This window comes from Anticarsia gemmatalis, chromosome 12 (genome assembly GCF_050436995.1).
Source record: "Anticarsia gemmatalis isolate Benzon Research Colony breed Stoneville strain chromosome 12, ilAntGemm2 primary, whole genome shotgun sequence".
Lineage (NCBI taxonomy): Eukaryota > Metazoa > Arthropoda > Insecta > Lepidoptera > Erebidae > Anticarsia > Anticarsia gemmatalis.
Genome location: NC_134756.1, coordinates 8,609,957 through 8,623,397, shown reverse-complemented (window position 1 = coordinate 8,623,397; position 13,441 = coordinate 8,609,957). Strand labels below are relative to the sequence as shown.

The window sequence follows — 13,441 nt, the reverse complement described above, 5'->3', positions numbered from 1 at the left end:
TATGAAGCAGAACAGTTAGGTACTAACCCTTTGTAAAATTATGAGGCCTATCGGGGTATTTACTTGGTGTGTTAAAGATAAAATTATCAGAATTACTAGCAAAGCACTAGATGATTGTAAGCTAATATACCTCGTTCTCCAACTGGTTTTCTAGTTTTCTTTGAGTGTAGAAAAAATGAAAACAGCATAAAATGTTAATCATGTTTATTATACTAATAATGCTAAGGTTGCAGTGAACATGATGTTTAACAAATCGTATTGTTTACAGAGTTGTTGACGAGGGTCAATTGACTTTTTGGTAACAACATTATGATACAATGACTACTTACAGATGCCGTTTACAAATAAAAATCTATTTAGCTATTAGACAGTGTAAAATCTTAACAAAACAAAAATTTCAGTACAACTCAACATACATTAAATAATTTTATTTTCGTCGTGCAATAATAATAAGCGCTCGATAAAAAAAATGTTTTAGTTTCATTATACAGCTTATCAAAATCCATTCTTTCCTCATTGCTTGAAAAACAAATGCATTGATATGAAATACCAATTAATTGCGAGGTGTTTATTCACACTTCCGTTCTGGATAAAGAACATTAATTATAAGAAAACAGGAGCTTTATGACTACATATTTACCACAATATACAAGTACAGTAAAAAACTGACAGAATTTTTATGTCCGATATAGTTAAAAGAATGTCTAGAGCTAAGCATTATTTGTTACTTTACATATATCTATTCAAATCATGAAAAGAATAAATTTACAAGTTGAATGCTATTTTATAAGTCATAGAGTTACTTGTAAAGAGTACTAGATAGAATGCATATTGTAATGTAGTCAATACATTAGTCAATACACACGCAATTATTATGAACATATTCTGTACAACATTTATATGATACTGAGTGGAATATCAGTCATTTCTAGTACTATATTTATGGCCTCATGCGTCCACAACCACAACTTACTGATTAACCCATCCATTACAAATATCTTAATGTAAATCAATCCTGTATGCACACAATGTTTTTATTATGATTCTTACACATTATGTTATCACTTGTTTCACATTAACAACCGAGTTGAGGCTTTACAAGTACATGGTTTGGGTCTGGTTGTGTATTCAATCGTGTCCGTTTGTCTTTGCGTGTGGTACTGTTCCATTGAGTAAAGGTGCCGATGGTTGTGGTACGCGGATGGTCTTCTGTAGCACGTGTGCGTCTGCTGGCTCTATCCTCTTGTAGTAATGCTCTTTAGTCTCAACGATCTCAAAGCCAAATCTCTTATAAAAGTCTATTGCACCCTCATTATTGACTTGGACGTGCCTGAAAGGAAAAAATTATTCTATTAATATCTAAATAATCTATACTAACTGTGCATAGATATTGGGAAGTAGAAAAATAAATTAAAAATAAAATAAATATGGAGCAAGGGTATTTAAGCTCTATTAACTATAACTGGACAAAACATGTTCAAAAAATTATCACCAAATATCTAATCTGAAAGACAATGTTTACCTAGATATTTAATTTTGATTATCATATTGAACTCTTCACAACTATCAAGCAATAAAGATAAGAACATATAACATTCTATATTTATTCGCTTAGCAACAATAAATAGGTCAACTTAATAAATGAGCTCAGGAGCAAAACCTGAATATGTACTACAGTTTCAGACAAGGAAAATACATAATTTTGATAATATAAATATTGGTATCAAAATATCAAGATGAATAACAGTACAATGAGGAAAATTGATACATCCCAAATGAGACAATTTACCAAGAAGTCTAAATACAAAACCCACTCACATTTTTTATGTGGGTTTCATACATCTAAGTTATTAATAAAGTATTGATTTTATCTTTATAGCCATGTTGTTAAACTATAAGTGATTACTAAGAATAATATGAGGCAAGTCCTACACCCCTTTTCATATTACTTGTATTCAGTTATAGCTATGATTCAATTGTAATAATTTTACCTAAATATGAATTTTGACCAAGTCAACATTTTTGGTTATTTCTGACATTTTTTTTTTTTTATAAAAGACAACTCCCGCACTAAGAATTGCTCTTGTGTCGCGGGGACTTTTACAAACATACAAACAACGGACACAAGACAAGACTAACCCATCCATTACAAATATCTTAATGTATCACTTAGGCAGGCACCTACGTCTATAATAGCAAGTACCAATAACAGTCTTTGGTAAGACTTGTTATATGGAAGCTTTTTGAAACATAAGTAAGATGGTAATAGGTCAATAATAATAAACACCAACATTATTTATTCCACAATATTTCAAAGTATTAGCTTTCTTAGTCATAAGATATTCTAGCGTTTTCAAACTGTTTTTAATGTTTGAGTTTAAATGATCAAATCAATATTCAATATTCATAATTAACATAATATAGGCACGTAAAAAATGCAAATCAAAGCATTGAACAAGAGTTGATGTTAATTAGGTAATTTACTCTATTACATTTATTGTCGCGAATATTAGTGTAGTGGCCTAATACAAAAAAGGTATTTTGATGTTGCTTTGCAAGTAAGGTGATAGGTCCTTGACATATTTTATGCAAACAGCAATAGCCCTATGATTGTCCTGTATAGGTAGTACTAACCATCATTTTGTTGATATGCAATAATTGTCACACAAAGAATTGACTGATAAGCTAAATCTAGTTTAGTTAGTTGTAAAGGCCATGTTTATAGCTACTGATAAACTGTATAAAATGTGGCAATGACTTGGTTAACTCAGTACCTACTCATAAAGATTCATAACCTTCAGTCTATAAATATATGTTATAAATTCATATAAAACACTTAAATTATTCAGCTTTCAGTATCGAAATATGATAATATATGTGTACTTACAAGAAAATGCTGTCAAAATTGCCATCCTGTTCAACAAACTTGAGCACATGTTCCACCATTAATGTACCAATGCCCAGTCTTCTGTATGGGTACAAGCATCCCAAGGTCATAATGTAGAGTCTTCGAGAGTTCTCCGACGTGTCTATTCTACAGCACACAGCTCCCACCACAATATCGTTATAATATGCTAACTTGGCCAGTTCACCAGCTTCCAAAACATCTTTGTAGAATTTGTCGTTGTAAGACACCGGGAATACCACTGTGTTTAGCTTCTTCAGCTGTTTTATATTATGTGGGGTCACGTCGCCAAGTTCTATTTTAGCTCTGAAAAGGCAAATTTGATCTTTTATTGGCAAAATCGCGTGATATTGGACAGGCATTGCGCCTCATTTATGCACCGTAATACTTCACACGGGTTATTTTTAGGTCTACGAAATGGTGGCAATTAGGCGACAAATATCTTACCTAGTCATTTTAATAACTATTCTAAAAATTAAACACTACAATTTAAAAACTAATCTAACACAGTTATATCACACGAGATCACTCCCGCCATCTACCAGTTTAGCTCGCTCGCTCCCTCGCTTCGCTAATCTTCGTTCAAGCGACAAATCGCAATTTTGACAGATAAGTGTTGCAAGAATTGTCATCAAAACCTACCGCAATGACTAAAACTAGTAATGTTTTACTTACTTTAAATTAAAAAATTCAAGGACGGATTTCTTTTATAGTTAATATAAGAGCTTCTCAAAATATAGTTCAAAATATATTATATTTCCCAAAATAAAAACAACCACCAACTACATTCTTGGCAACATTGATACTAGTAGAAAAACGTTCGGAAACTTACAAGTTCGATATAATCGTTCTAGAATATTTATGTCCCTTTGTGCGTAGAAGTTCTATAACCATATACAAATTCTACAAAAACGTGTTTAAAGCTAATCAATGGAATAAGAAAAAAATACAGCCAAGGAATGTAAATTTCATAGTCTCGAGTTATTTATATTTCTGATACAGAATCAGATCTAAACTTTTCAGCTAGAAGTACTCTTTGCTGAAGCGCCAAATTCGAAAAGACATCGTTCTCTTGTTTTTACTTGTCAAAAAGACAACAATTCTCTGTCTATGTGCATTATTTTCACATTTGATTCTCACATAATCAAATATTTTCGAAGTTGAGAGACAAACAGCTAGTCAAAATGTTACTAAATCAGTTGCGATATATTCAGCCGTATATAAAACTAGGCTTAGCTAATAGCCAGAAACGTTATTCTGAAAAAGTCATGACAAAATGCGTAAAGGAAATGAATATGCTTGAACATGAGCAGGAAGAAAAGTCCGGGCCTGTCGCTGTGACTATGACCAACAAAGATTCCATAATAACAAGGGAAGTACTGCCCGCTGCGAGGGTAGTGCCATTTGTGTTGTCAAATAAAGAACCTGTTGTATTGCCATTTGACGATGTACCCGGACCAAAGTCTTTGAAATATATTTCGACTTGCCGGAAATATATTTCTGACTTTGGCACTCAACTGACTGCGGGTGCCCTCACACTAGGTCTAAACATCGGTAAGCACCTACTATATTGAAGGTAGTTAAATTATTTCCAGGTCGCCTTTTGCTTTAGTTCAGGTACCCAACCTTTTTGTAGGTACCTATAGGTACCTACTTCTTTTGACAGGTGACTTTTCTGTATCATGGAGTTGGGTAAAATAATAGATTCAATACAAATAGATATTACAGGTACATATTTGAACACCAAAAAACCGTTGAAGAACCTATCTGCCCTATTTGACGAGTATGGTCCAGTCGTTCGTTTCGTCAGCCCCGTTGGAAATGACATAGTCCTGATAAACCACCCGGACCATATCCAAAAAGTATACACTATGGAGGGGGACTACCCGGCCAGGTCGACGCTGGACTCCTTGGAGAAATATAGATCAGAGCACAGGAATCATACTTACGGATTGTACACTGTGTTAGTTCTTTTGCATATGAAATTACATACGATTACCTAAATGTTGACTTGTAAATTAAGTTCTTTCAAAAATCGATGGATTTCTTTTCACGGGTTCGAATTCTATATGAGACTATTTAGTGTGGTCTTTAGTCTGTAGTCACGTTGTTAGTATTGCGCACGGGGGTTGCGGGTTCGATCTCATATAAAGCAAATACCTAATTATGTCTAGTAAAATATTAAATTTATTACCAAAGCATGTATTAAATTCTTACTTACCTTATAACTATAGCCAAGGTCAAGCTTGGAGTCGCCAAAGGTCAGTAGTGGTTGCTCCGTTAGACCAGTCAGTTGCCCACCACCTGATCGGCATCGACGACGTATGCAAAACCTTTACGCAGAAGATATACAACTGTAGGAACTATCAAGACGAACTAGCTAAAGATCTTTACAAGGAGCTTCATAAGTGGTCCTTTGATTGTATGGGTAAGTGCAGAATAGAAACAGTTGAGATGTAGGTATCTTTGAAATTATAGAATACGGGATAAGTCGACCGAGTAGGTTCATAAAAATCTCTGGGTGGAACCTTATTCACATTCATTGTCGGTCTATATTTGGGGTGATAGAAACGATATTATAGAACATATTTTTTTAGGACTAATCCTTTTCTCAAAGAAGTTCACCATGCTGGAAACGGACCTCGTGTACAGCCAATGCGACATGTCATGGTTGTACCATAGCTTGGAGAAGGCCACCGAAGCGATCATCAAGTGCGAGTCAGGCCTGCATTTGTGGAAGTTGTTCCCTACGCCCACTTGGGCATCTCTTGTTAAATACTGCGACAGCTTGGACGGGTACGATGATTTTATCTGACTTCTCTTGCGTTTATAGTATTAACGATCATTCCTCTTTGGAGTCGACCAAGCACCTACATTAATACTACTTTTCAGCTAGTCTAGTATGACGCTCTTTTGAAGGAATAGGAATATTGTTCCTACTGTATTATATACATCTTGTCTCCTTTATTATTGAAGATAGTGCATGCAGTTTATGACTCCAATCGCAGACGTATTTCAGACGACCTGCAACTAACTTGAACATTTCATATTTACAGCTTGATTGGTAAGCATGTACTGGAAGCAGAACAATCTATTGCCCTGAAAAGAGATAGCCGAGACATGATGACCGAATTGTGTAAGTAACTTTGTTAAACTAGACATTATAAAGATAAACACAAATTAAAAATAATAATTAATTACAGGTAAAAGTTCTTTGATCCATTCTATGTTAATGTGTCAAGAAAAAATGAGAGCTGAAGACATTGCCACGATCATTATGGACATGCTTCTTATTGGCGTAAACACCGTAAGATGACCGTATTTCATGTATAGTCCAACAACTTAGTAGAGCTGGCCTATACTGGCTAAATTCTGGATTTAGTATACAAAGGTACACTAAATTCAGACTTTGAACATCAGATACCCATAAGCTAACACAGCTGACTGGTGATACAATTATTTTATTTTGGAATAACTTAACTTTACTTAAAATAAGATAAATCGTGCATGGCAAGGCTCTCTACTAAGTTTTTAGACTATAAACAATTAGATTAATTTCCATATTATTTTACAATTACAATTTTACCTCGATATTATTTACAGATAACTTCGTCAATGTCTTTCTTGTTATACTACTTGGCGAAATTCCAAAGGTCGCAGAAGATACTATACAAGGAAGTACGCGATATAGAAACGAATTTGAACATTTCTAATATAAAACAGTTAACTGCACATACTCCTTACCTGCAAGCCTGTATAAAGGAAACATTGAGGTAAAATCTCAAATTAATAGATCATATAATTTTAAGAACTGTCTATACAGGCAAAGCAATCATAATTATTATAATCTTTGCCCTCAATTTACAAGAGAATTGTTTTTGGTTACAGACTAGTACCACCAATACCAGTGTTGACAAGAATCCTACCGAAAAATATTACTTTAGATAGATACAAGTAAGTAACTTACACACTTACAATACATCTTACAAAATATTGAGAGAATTTAGTACTAAGACTAAACTTAAAATTACATTTCAGTATTCCGCGTGGCACTGTAATAATCATGTCAACACAAGATGCATCTCTCAAAGAAGGTAACTACAATGATGCTACAGTGTTCACGCCAGAAAGATGGCTGAAGGATGATGCTAAGGAATACCATGCATTTGCTTCTATTCCATTTGGTTCTGGAACCAGAAAGTGTTTGGGACAGAATATTGCTGAAACTATGTTGTCACTTCTAGCAATAAGAGTAAGTACAGATACAAGCAAATTCTCAGATTGTTATTTACATGAGTCTTGCAATAAAAAAAGAAATAAGCTTCATTCATGTCAATGACAGTTTTCATATATTATCTCGATGTTTATCTGTTTCCAGATTGTGCAGAAATATAAGCTTGAATACCACTATGGTGATATCCATTCAACAAGGAACTTCATATCTAGACCTAACAAAGCATTGAAAATAAGATTTGTAGACAGACCTTGAAATGTCTCAATAAAACAAAGTGGACCCAAACCTAACAATATGAAGCTAGTGTGGTAATATTTCAGTTAAAACTTCATTTTAAACATAAAATAGTTTATTATCATCTACTTTACATTGTAGATGTATGTTATAGCAAGTTTTAAACAATAAAAATGTTACAAATTTTATTAGCATTTTTTTTTCAATAAGTATTTAATTAACTTCTAACAATATATTAAAATTACCTATAATTACTATGCATAAACTATCGCTGTCTCCTTGAGGAAAATATATTCAAATATTTCCCTCTTGTCATTTCCTTAGCTTCTTCAAGGCCGAGCTGATATGCTAAATCATGCAGTTTCTTGACCTCCATGATCAAACCACTTGTAGATAATGATCCCAACTCTGGAAATGGAAAAATATGCATTTTATAAATCTATTAGGTATCTGAAGACTCATGTTATACAAAGTTAGGAAATTGTAAAGTGGTCCACATTATAACTAGGGTTCTGTGGTATAAGTCACATTAACAAATAATTTTTAATCACTTAGATATTAGGACTATAACTCAGATTGCATAGCGGGGGAGAAAACATTTGTGATTCAAACCAAAGTATGAAAAAATTCAATGCAAGTCAAATTTATCTTCACTCTCACAGAATTCTCAATTATTATTGTTCTATTTATAATAATTACAACAAAGTAAATTCTTAAAAAACCTTTAGCATCACCAAAAACTATAAAGATATATAAAAAATAAATTTTTGTTAATTACTATGGATGCAATAGTAGACAAGTTAGCACAGTGTGATATCTAGTTATGTAAAATAAATAGTATGTAAATAATATAACTCTCTCAGACTAGCATAATATAAATATCAGGAATACTCACGCTGCATATAATTATAATCTTCTTTGGTGACCCCTCTGTTCCATGACGGTGGAGACAGGTTGCTATTCGGCAGTGGCGCAAATTCCGATACTCCCGGAACTGCGAACGAGGATGTCGAACATTGTGAGACATCTTCGGAATTAGTTGCAATAACATTATCCTCACTCATTGCAAATTGAGTTTAAAATTTGGTCGTTTATAACCGAAACTCAGAACCAAAATGAAATTCTACAAAAACGGGATGACAACATTAGAAAAGTAAACACGTTTCCCGCGACTTTTGAAAATATAATTATGACAGGTGTAATATTAATACATGACCAACAATGTGTGGTGTAGTTTCTTACTTTGTTCAGGCCATAATTCTGGAGAAGCACGATCTAGTTTCTCAGAGCTGAATAGGCTTTCCTCCAACGACGTCAATGGAATATCGTCAGATGTTGTTTGTTCTGTAACAACAAGGGTGTTTAACACTTAGAAAACGAATAGAGACACACGTATTTTGATGAGGTTCGAGAAAATATTAAGCATGAAATAGATTCGGAGTTAACCGAAATAGCACTGAGAATAACAACGTATTAAACAATAACATTTACCATCTTGAACAATAGGATTTTGTTTCGCGGCCATTTTCCAATTTTTGACAATAATTATTGCATAGAGTGTAGAGGAGCTAATGAAGTAAGCAAAGACAATGCACCCATAAACTATAAAGTTGAAAAAGGTTCTCAGAAAAAGACCGGTTCCTTTATTTTAAGCAAATCTACTAATTTTTATAACAATATGGTCGCAAAAATGTAATAAGCTTCAAAAGGATTTGGTTTATAGATAATTTTATTGAGCGTAACCGGGCAGTTATGAAGATTTAATTATTACAATAGTATAATTTTGGTAGGACGATGGCAATGGTAGCATTCAAAGCTTTTAGCCTTTAAAAGGATTACCTACAACTGTTTGATAACTATAAAACTATACCTACATTGGTAGCATACCTAGCTATAGTTTGATTTGATTTAACAATATAGGTACCTACTACCTAATATAGTTTTTTAATCAAGCTCGACTAACAATCGAAAATCCAATAATTTTCTGTACAACTTTTTTTTAATTATTATTAATCGTTCAGTTAAATCGTTTGTTATAAATAAATATAAAATATATTTTTTTAGCTATTTATGCTACTCCTATAAAAACTTATCCAGTAAAAGAAATGTTAAACATGTCTAATAAGCTGTTGTAATAATATAGTAGAAATTTTATTTTTTTCAATGTCATCACTGTGATATTTTTTTAAATTCTTTCTTCCGGTTGCCAACACAAGGCAAGGTGGGTTTTTAGAAAAGGCCACATGGTTTTTCAGTGAAATAATTATAAAATATCTAATTTAGTGTTATTTACTGTTAAAGTTTGTAGTCTAAGGTAAGGTTTATAAAAGTTCTGTTCGATTCCGACGACCAGGGATGAGAAATAACCAAAAATGATGTCGCATCCCAACGCGCATGAAGTGTCATGAAACTTGTGGAAGTGTTCGTTCCAATATATTTTCTCTAACTGAAAGATAGTGTTAAAGTTTATTATGAACGGAAAGTGATCATTATTTTCGTTATTTTTATAGACTACAACAGTTAAAGCATAGTAATCAAATATTTCGTTGTTTGACATAACCTCACTTTTAATCCTAACAAGTAAACATTTACACAGTGAAAAGGCAATTTTACTCGGTTAATTATGAAAACCCTGTGATAATTAGTTCTAACAAGTTGTATTTTTAAGCGACGATTTCAGCTTTCAATTTTCTACCTATAGTGTGCAAGAAATTATCATACTATGGTCGTGGGTCAATGGAACCATAATAGTATAATCAATATTAGCTACAAACAGTTCTTCCTAGTTTTTCAGTTTCATGTCGAAAGCTCAACATACAGACAGCAGGACATGTTTTCTATGATGTGATGTTTCATTTCAGATGCGTTCCGTCACATTGAAGGATGTTGAACAAGACAAGGTCGTCAAGACCGTCGCTGCTCATCTTAAAAAGTAATTGTTTCTTATTAATTTATTATTATTATAACAGAGGCAAAACTAAACTGTACCTTGAGGGTAAAGTCTTCAATAATAGTTATACTTTGTTGTTAAAGTAATGGTAATACCAATAGTACATGCTACAAGATTATATCTGTCTGTCAGCCTTCTGCAGAGTAGGCTGGAAAAGCTTCCCGAGGAATTTGTCCAATCCAGTTACAGTTCTGTCTAAATAACAATATTGATGTGCGGCTTGATGAGTTATGTTAAATTACCGTGGCAATTGTTTGTTTTACTATGATGTTATTTCAATCACAGCATCTGTAGTGTAGTGGATCAGTTTACCCCCCTCAACATAAACTATAAACTGCTCTGGACAGGTAGTTCTGTTCCTTTTATGAATCAAGTTTGTAGACAGTATAAGAGTACTAGTTAACCATTTCATTTATGAAGGTCTGGTAAAAGTAACTTAATTAGGCACCTAACTAAATACCTAATATTGATAATTATCATTATCAATAGTAGCAATAGATCATCATCGATTTCTACATGTAATTAGAAACTTGTCTTTTTATTATAAATAAGATGTCTGTTTTATAAAATAAATGTTTTAATTTATTTACTGTTATCAATTTCAGGACGGGCAAGGTCAAGGTGCCAGAACACATGGACCTGGTGAAGACCGGTCGCTTCAAGGAATTGGCTCCTTACGACCCTGACTGGTTCTATGTACGTTGTGCCGCTATCCTCCGTCACATCTACATCCGCTCCCCCGTAGGAGTCAAGACCGTCACCAAGGTCTTTGGTGGTCGCAAACGTAATGGTGTCACTCCCTCACATTTCTGCAGGTAAATATATTACTAAATTTTCTTGTGCTGAAATCAATAAAAACAAACTATGCTCTCATATCCATTTCCCATCTCTGTGAGATGTTCTGAATAGACTTCATATAGCCTGTGTATTTCATATATTCATTTGTTTAAATCTATTTTAAATAGCTGCAACATTATTATGAAATTAAATTAGAACTATTAAATTGTTGTAGATGTAGGTATTACTTATGCTAATTTCATGTACATACTACAGCCATATTACACTAGGTCTATTCCATCTCAAATGCTCAAGTTGCTGTTGTTGCAATTTCCAAAATAATGGCAAAATGTGTTTTTACGCTTTCTAATTAATATTCTATTTCGACAGATCATCAGGCAGCATTGCCCGCAAAGCCCTCCAAGCCCTCGAGGCCCTCAAGCTGGTCGAGAAGATGCAAGATGGCGGCCGTATCCTCACCGTTCAGGGTAGACGTGATCTTGACAGAATCGCCGCGCAGGTCCGCCTAAAGGCCAAGCAGGCCGCTAAGCAGGCAGTCATCGTTCTGTAATTTAATGACTAATAAACTATAAAAAATCATTCATGTTTTAATTTTTTCCCTATAGTCAAGAAGGATTAATATTAAGCTGCCTACTTTCTTCATTTTAATTTTAACGGAGTTAGGTCCAGCTTTGATACAAAGTTCTAACAGCATTAATTAGGTTCATAAGATACGAGAGCCCATTACAATAATATAATTAGACTGTGTATTCGTCATGATGCATTATTTAATTAATTCCTACTTAATTGAGATTGCGGGCTTGTTTGTGTGCCGTACTGGCCGCCCTATCCTCTGAAGCCGCGAGAAGCCACTGCAGAGCTATACTATTCTGATAATATAACTTTCTCACTATATTTTTAACCTTCTTTGACACGAGTAAAATATGAAACATGTTATAGGTAGCTTCCGAAAAAAAATAATATTCTGTCTACCCTACTTTTGTAGCCACTCAATCTAAGGTCTAATCTCGGTATTGCAAGATCTCGCATCATTTTCCAATCCCCCATAATATATTAGAAAATTACCTACGGCATAATACTGAGAAAGCTATTACTCGGTTATAGGATTCTAAAAAAAATTGTTTAAATATTGACTAAAATCCACTTAACATCACGAAGTTAACCTAGTTTCTCAAGAACTCTAGTTCAGTTTTCTGAAGAATCATAATAATAATATGGTGGATATGGTAGGAGGAGTAGATTTAACAATAATTTATTACATAAGTAAGTTTAAGTTTAACACCTAATTAAAATAAGTAATTTATTTAACGATGGTAATAATTTTGTAATCTGTAAAAGAAAATTCTTAGAGTTAGAAATTCTAATAAAATATATAGGTACTTGGTCTACATATTTATTTTGTTGATTTAAAGTTTCAAATAACTTTACAAAATTCATGCTTTTTGCATTTTGTCCTCCCTTTTCTTTATAACTAGAATCTGAAACTGTTGAAAACTTTCTCCACAACCGCAATTATATTTTTAATGGCAACACAAATCGTCGAAATGTCAATTATTTGTCAAAGTCAACGTCAAAATTCTCCGTTATTTACGGCTAACTTCGGGTTTTGTGTCGCAGCGCAGTTAGTTTCTTTGAAATATTGGATTTGATTGGATGTGTTTGGATATGCAGTGATCACAAAATGTTGTTGGCATTTGGACGTGGTATCGGTTTTATTGTTTTACTGTGTTTAATATCGTGTGTGGTTTCGGTCCGCTATGGATCTCCGGGGAGTACATTGTATGTGTCCGAAGATTCGCACTCCAGCCGCGGAAAATGGCAAATTATCAATAGGCACGTAGAGAAAGACGAGAACTCTCATTTGGAAAGGAGAAAACGTGATGCGGCAACGTTAACAACTCCGGACATACAAAAAAACTTGAGTACATGGGTAATAGTCCATATCCTTATTATTTACAATCGTTCCCCTACGTTGCTTTAATTTCTTTTAATCGAACCCCTATTATTTGTGCTGCGTGTGTTATTTGTTGTCTTGTTTATTTATTATATTGCGTTATTTACTTTCTATTTTTGTATCACAATGACAATGTGTTTTGTCTGAAAGCAGAAGTTTCAGAAGGTCGCCAACGTTGTTTATTTATATTCCAGAAGCTTTCACACTAAAACTATTAGTGTTATTGGCGGTAATTGTCTCCATGACTATGCATTTTTGAAAAGTGTCTTCTTTTATTATATAAAAAATCTAATCTATCAATTTCGTAAATAAGGCGCAATAACAATATTTATTTTTGTTTTGGGATGACACTGGCTAATAAACCTG

At 33.5% G+C, this 13,441-nt stretch overlaps 4 protein-coding genes across 8 annotated transcripts in view; 2 read left to right on the top strand and 2 right to left on the bottom strand.

Moving 5' to 3' along the window:
* Positions 1 to 189: 189 nt before the first annotated feature.
* san (Probable N-acetyltransferase san) lies at positions 190 to 3,512 on the bottom strand. The gene is made up of 3 exons (XM_076120854.1): positions 3,353 to 3,512; positions 2,888 to 3,211; positions 190 to 1,330 (listed from the first exon to the last, which is right to left on the bottom strand). Exons 1-3 carry the CDS (start codon positions 3,358 to 3,360, stop codon positions 1,129 to 1,131), a joined length of 534 nt encoding a protein of 177 aa, XP_075976969.1. The 5' UTR covers positions 3,361 to 3,512; the 3' UTR covers positions 190 to 1,128.
* Positions 3,513 to 4,005: 493 nt separating this feature from the next.
* On the top strand, positions 4,006 to 7,477 carry LOC142976977 (putative cytochrome P450 301a1, mitochondrial). 2 transcript variants are annotated; one of them, XM_076120627.1, is made up of 10 exons: positions 4,006 to 4,459; positions 4,625 to 4,868; positions 5,140 to 5,333; positions 5,503 to 5,701; positions 5,962 to 6,041; positions 6,109 to 6,212; positions 6,509 to 6,678; positions 6,794 to 6,859; positions 6,944 to 7,157; positions 7,284 to 7,477. In XM_076120627.1, the coding sequence occupies exons 1-10, from the start codon at positions 4,090 to 4,092 to the stop codon at positions 7,392 to 7,394; spliced, it is 1,752 nt and encodes a 583-aa protein (XP_075976742.1). In that variant the 5' UTR covers positions 4,006 to 4,089; the 3' UTR covers positions 7,395 to 7,477. The 2 variants fall into 2 exon arrangements, with proteins under 2 accessions (XP_075976742.1, XP_075976744.1); XM_076120629.1 differs by having other exon boundaries at positions 4,634 to 4,868; positions 7,284 to 7,476.
* On the bottom strand, positions 7,471 to 8,960 carry lin-52 (DREAM core complex component lin-52). Its single transcript, XM_076120630.1, has 4 exons — positions 8,865 to 8,960; positions 8,616 to 8,717; positions 8,269 to 8,367; positions 7,471 to 7,781 (listed from the first exon to the last, which is right to left on the bottom strand). The coding sequence occupies exons 1-4, from the start codon at positions 8,896 to 8,898 to the stop codon at positions 7,639 to 7,641; spliced, it is 378 nt and encodes a 125-aa protein (XP_075976745.1). The 5' UTR covers positions 8,899 to 8,960; the 3' UTR covers positions 7,471 to 7,638.
* A 547-nt stretch (positions 8,961 to 9,507) lies between these two features.
* Positions 9,508 to 13,441, top strand: part of RpS19a (Ribosomal protein S19a) — a 35,626-nt gene continuing 31,692 nt past the window's right edge. For 2 of the 4 annotated variants that reach the window (XM_076120623.1, XM_076120622.1), the window contains exon 1: positions 12,734 to 13,051. In XM_076120623.1, coding sequence (XP_075976738.1) covers positions 12,803 to 13,051 — 249 coding nt within the window. In that variant the 5' untranslated portion in view covers positions 12,734 to 12,802. Of the gene's footprint in view, positions 9,688 to 10,234; positions 10,306 to 10,928; positions 11,139 to 11,490; positions 11,701 to 12,733; positions 13,052 to 13,441 lie in introns of those variants that run through there. The other 2 variants (XM_076120625.1, XM_076120624.1) reach the window with 2 other exon arrangements.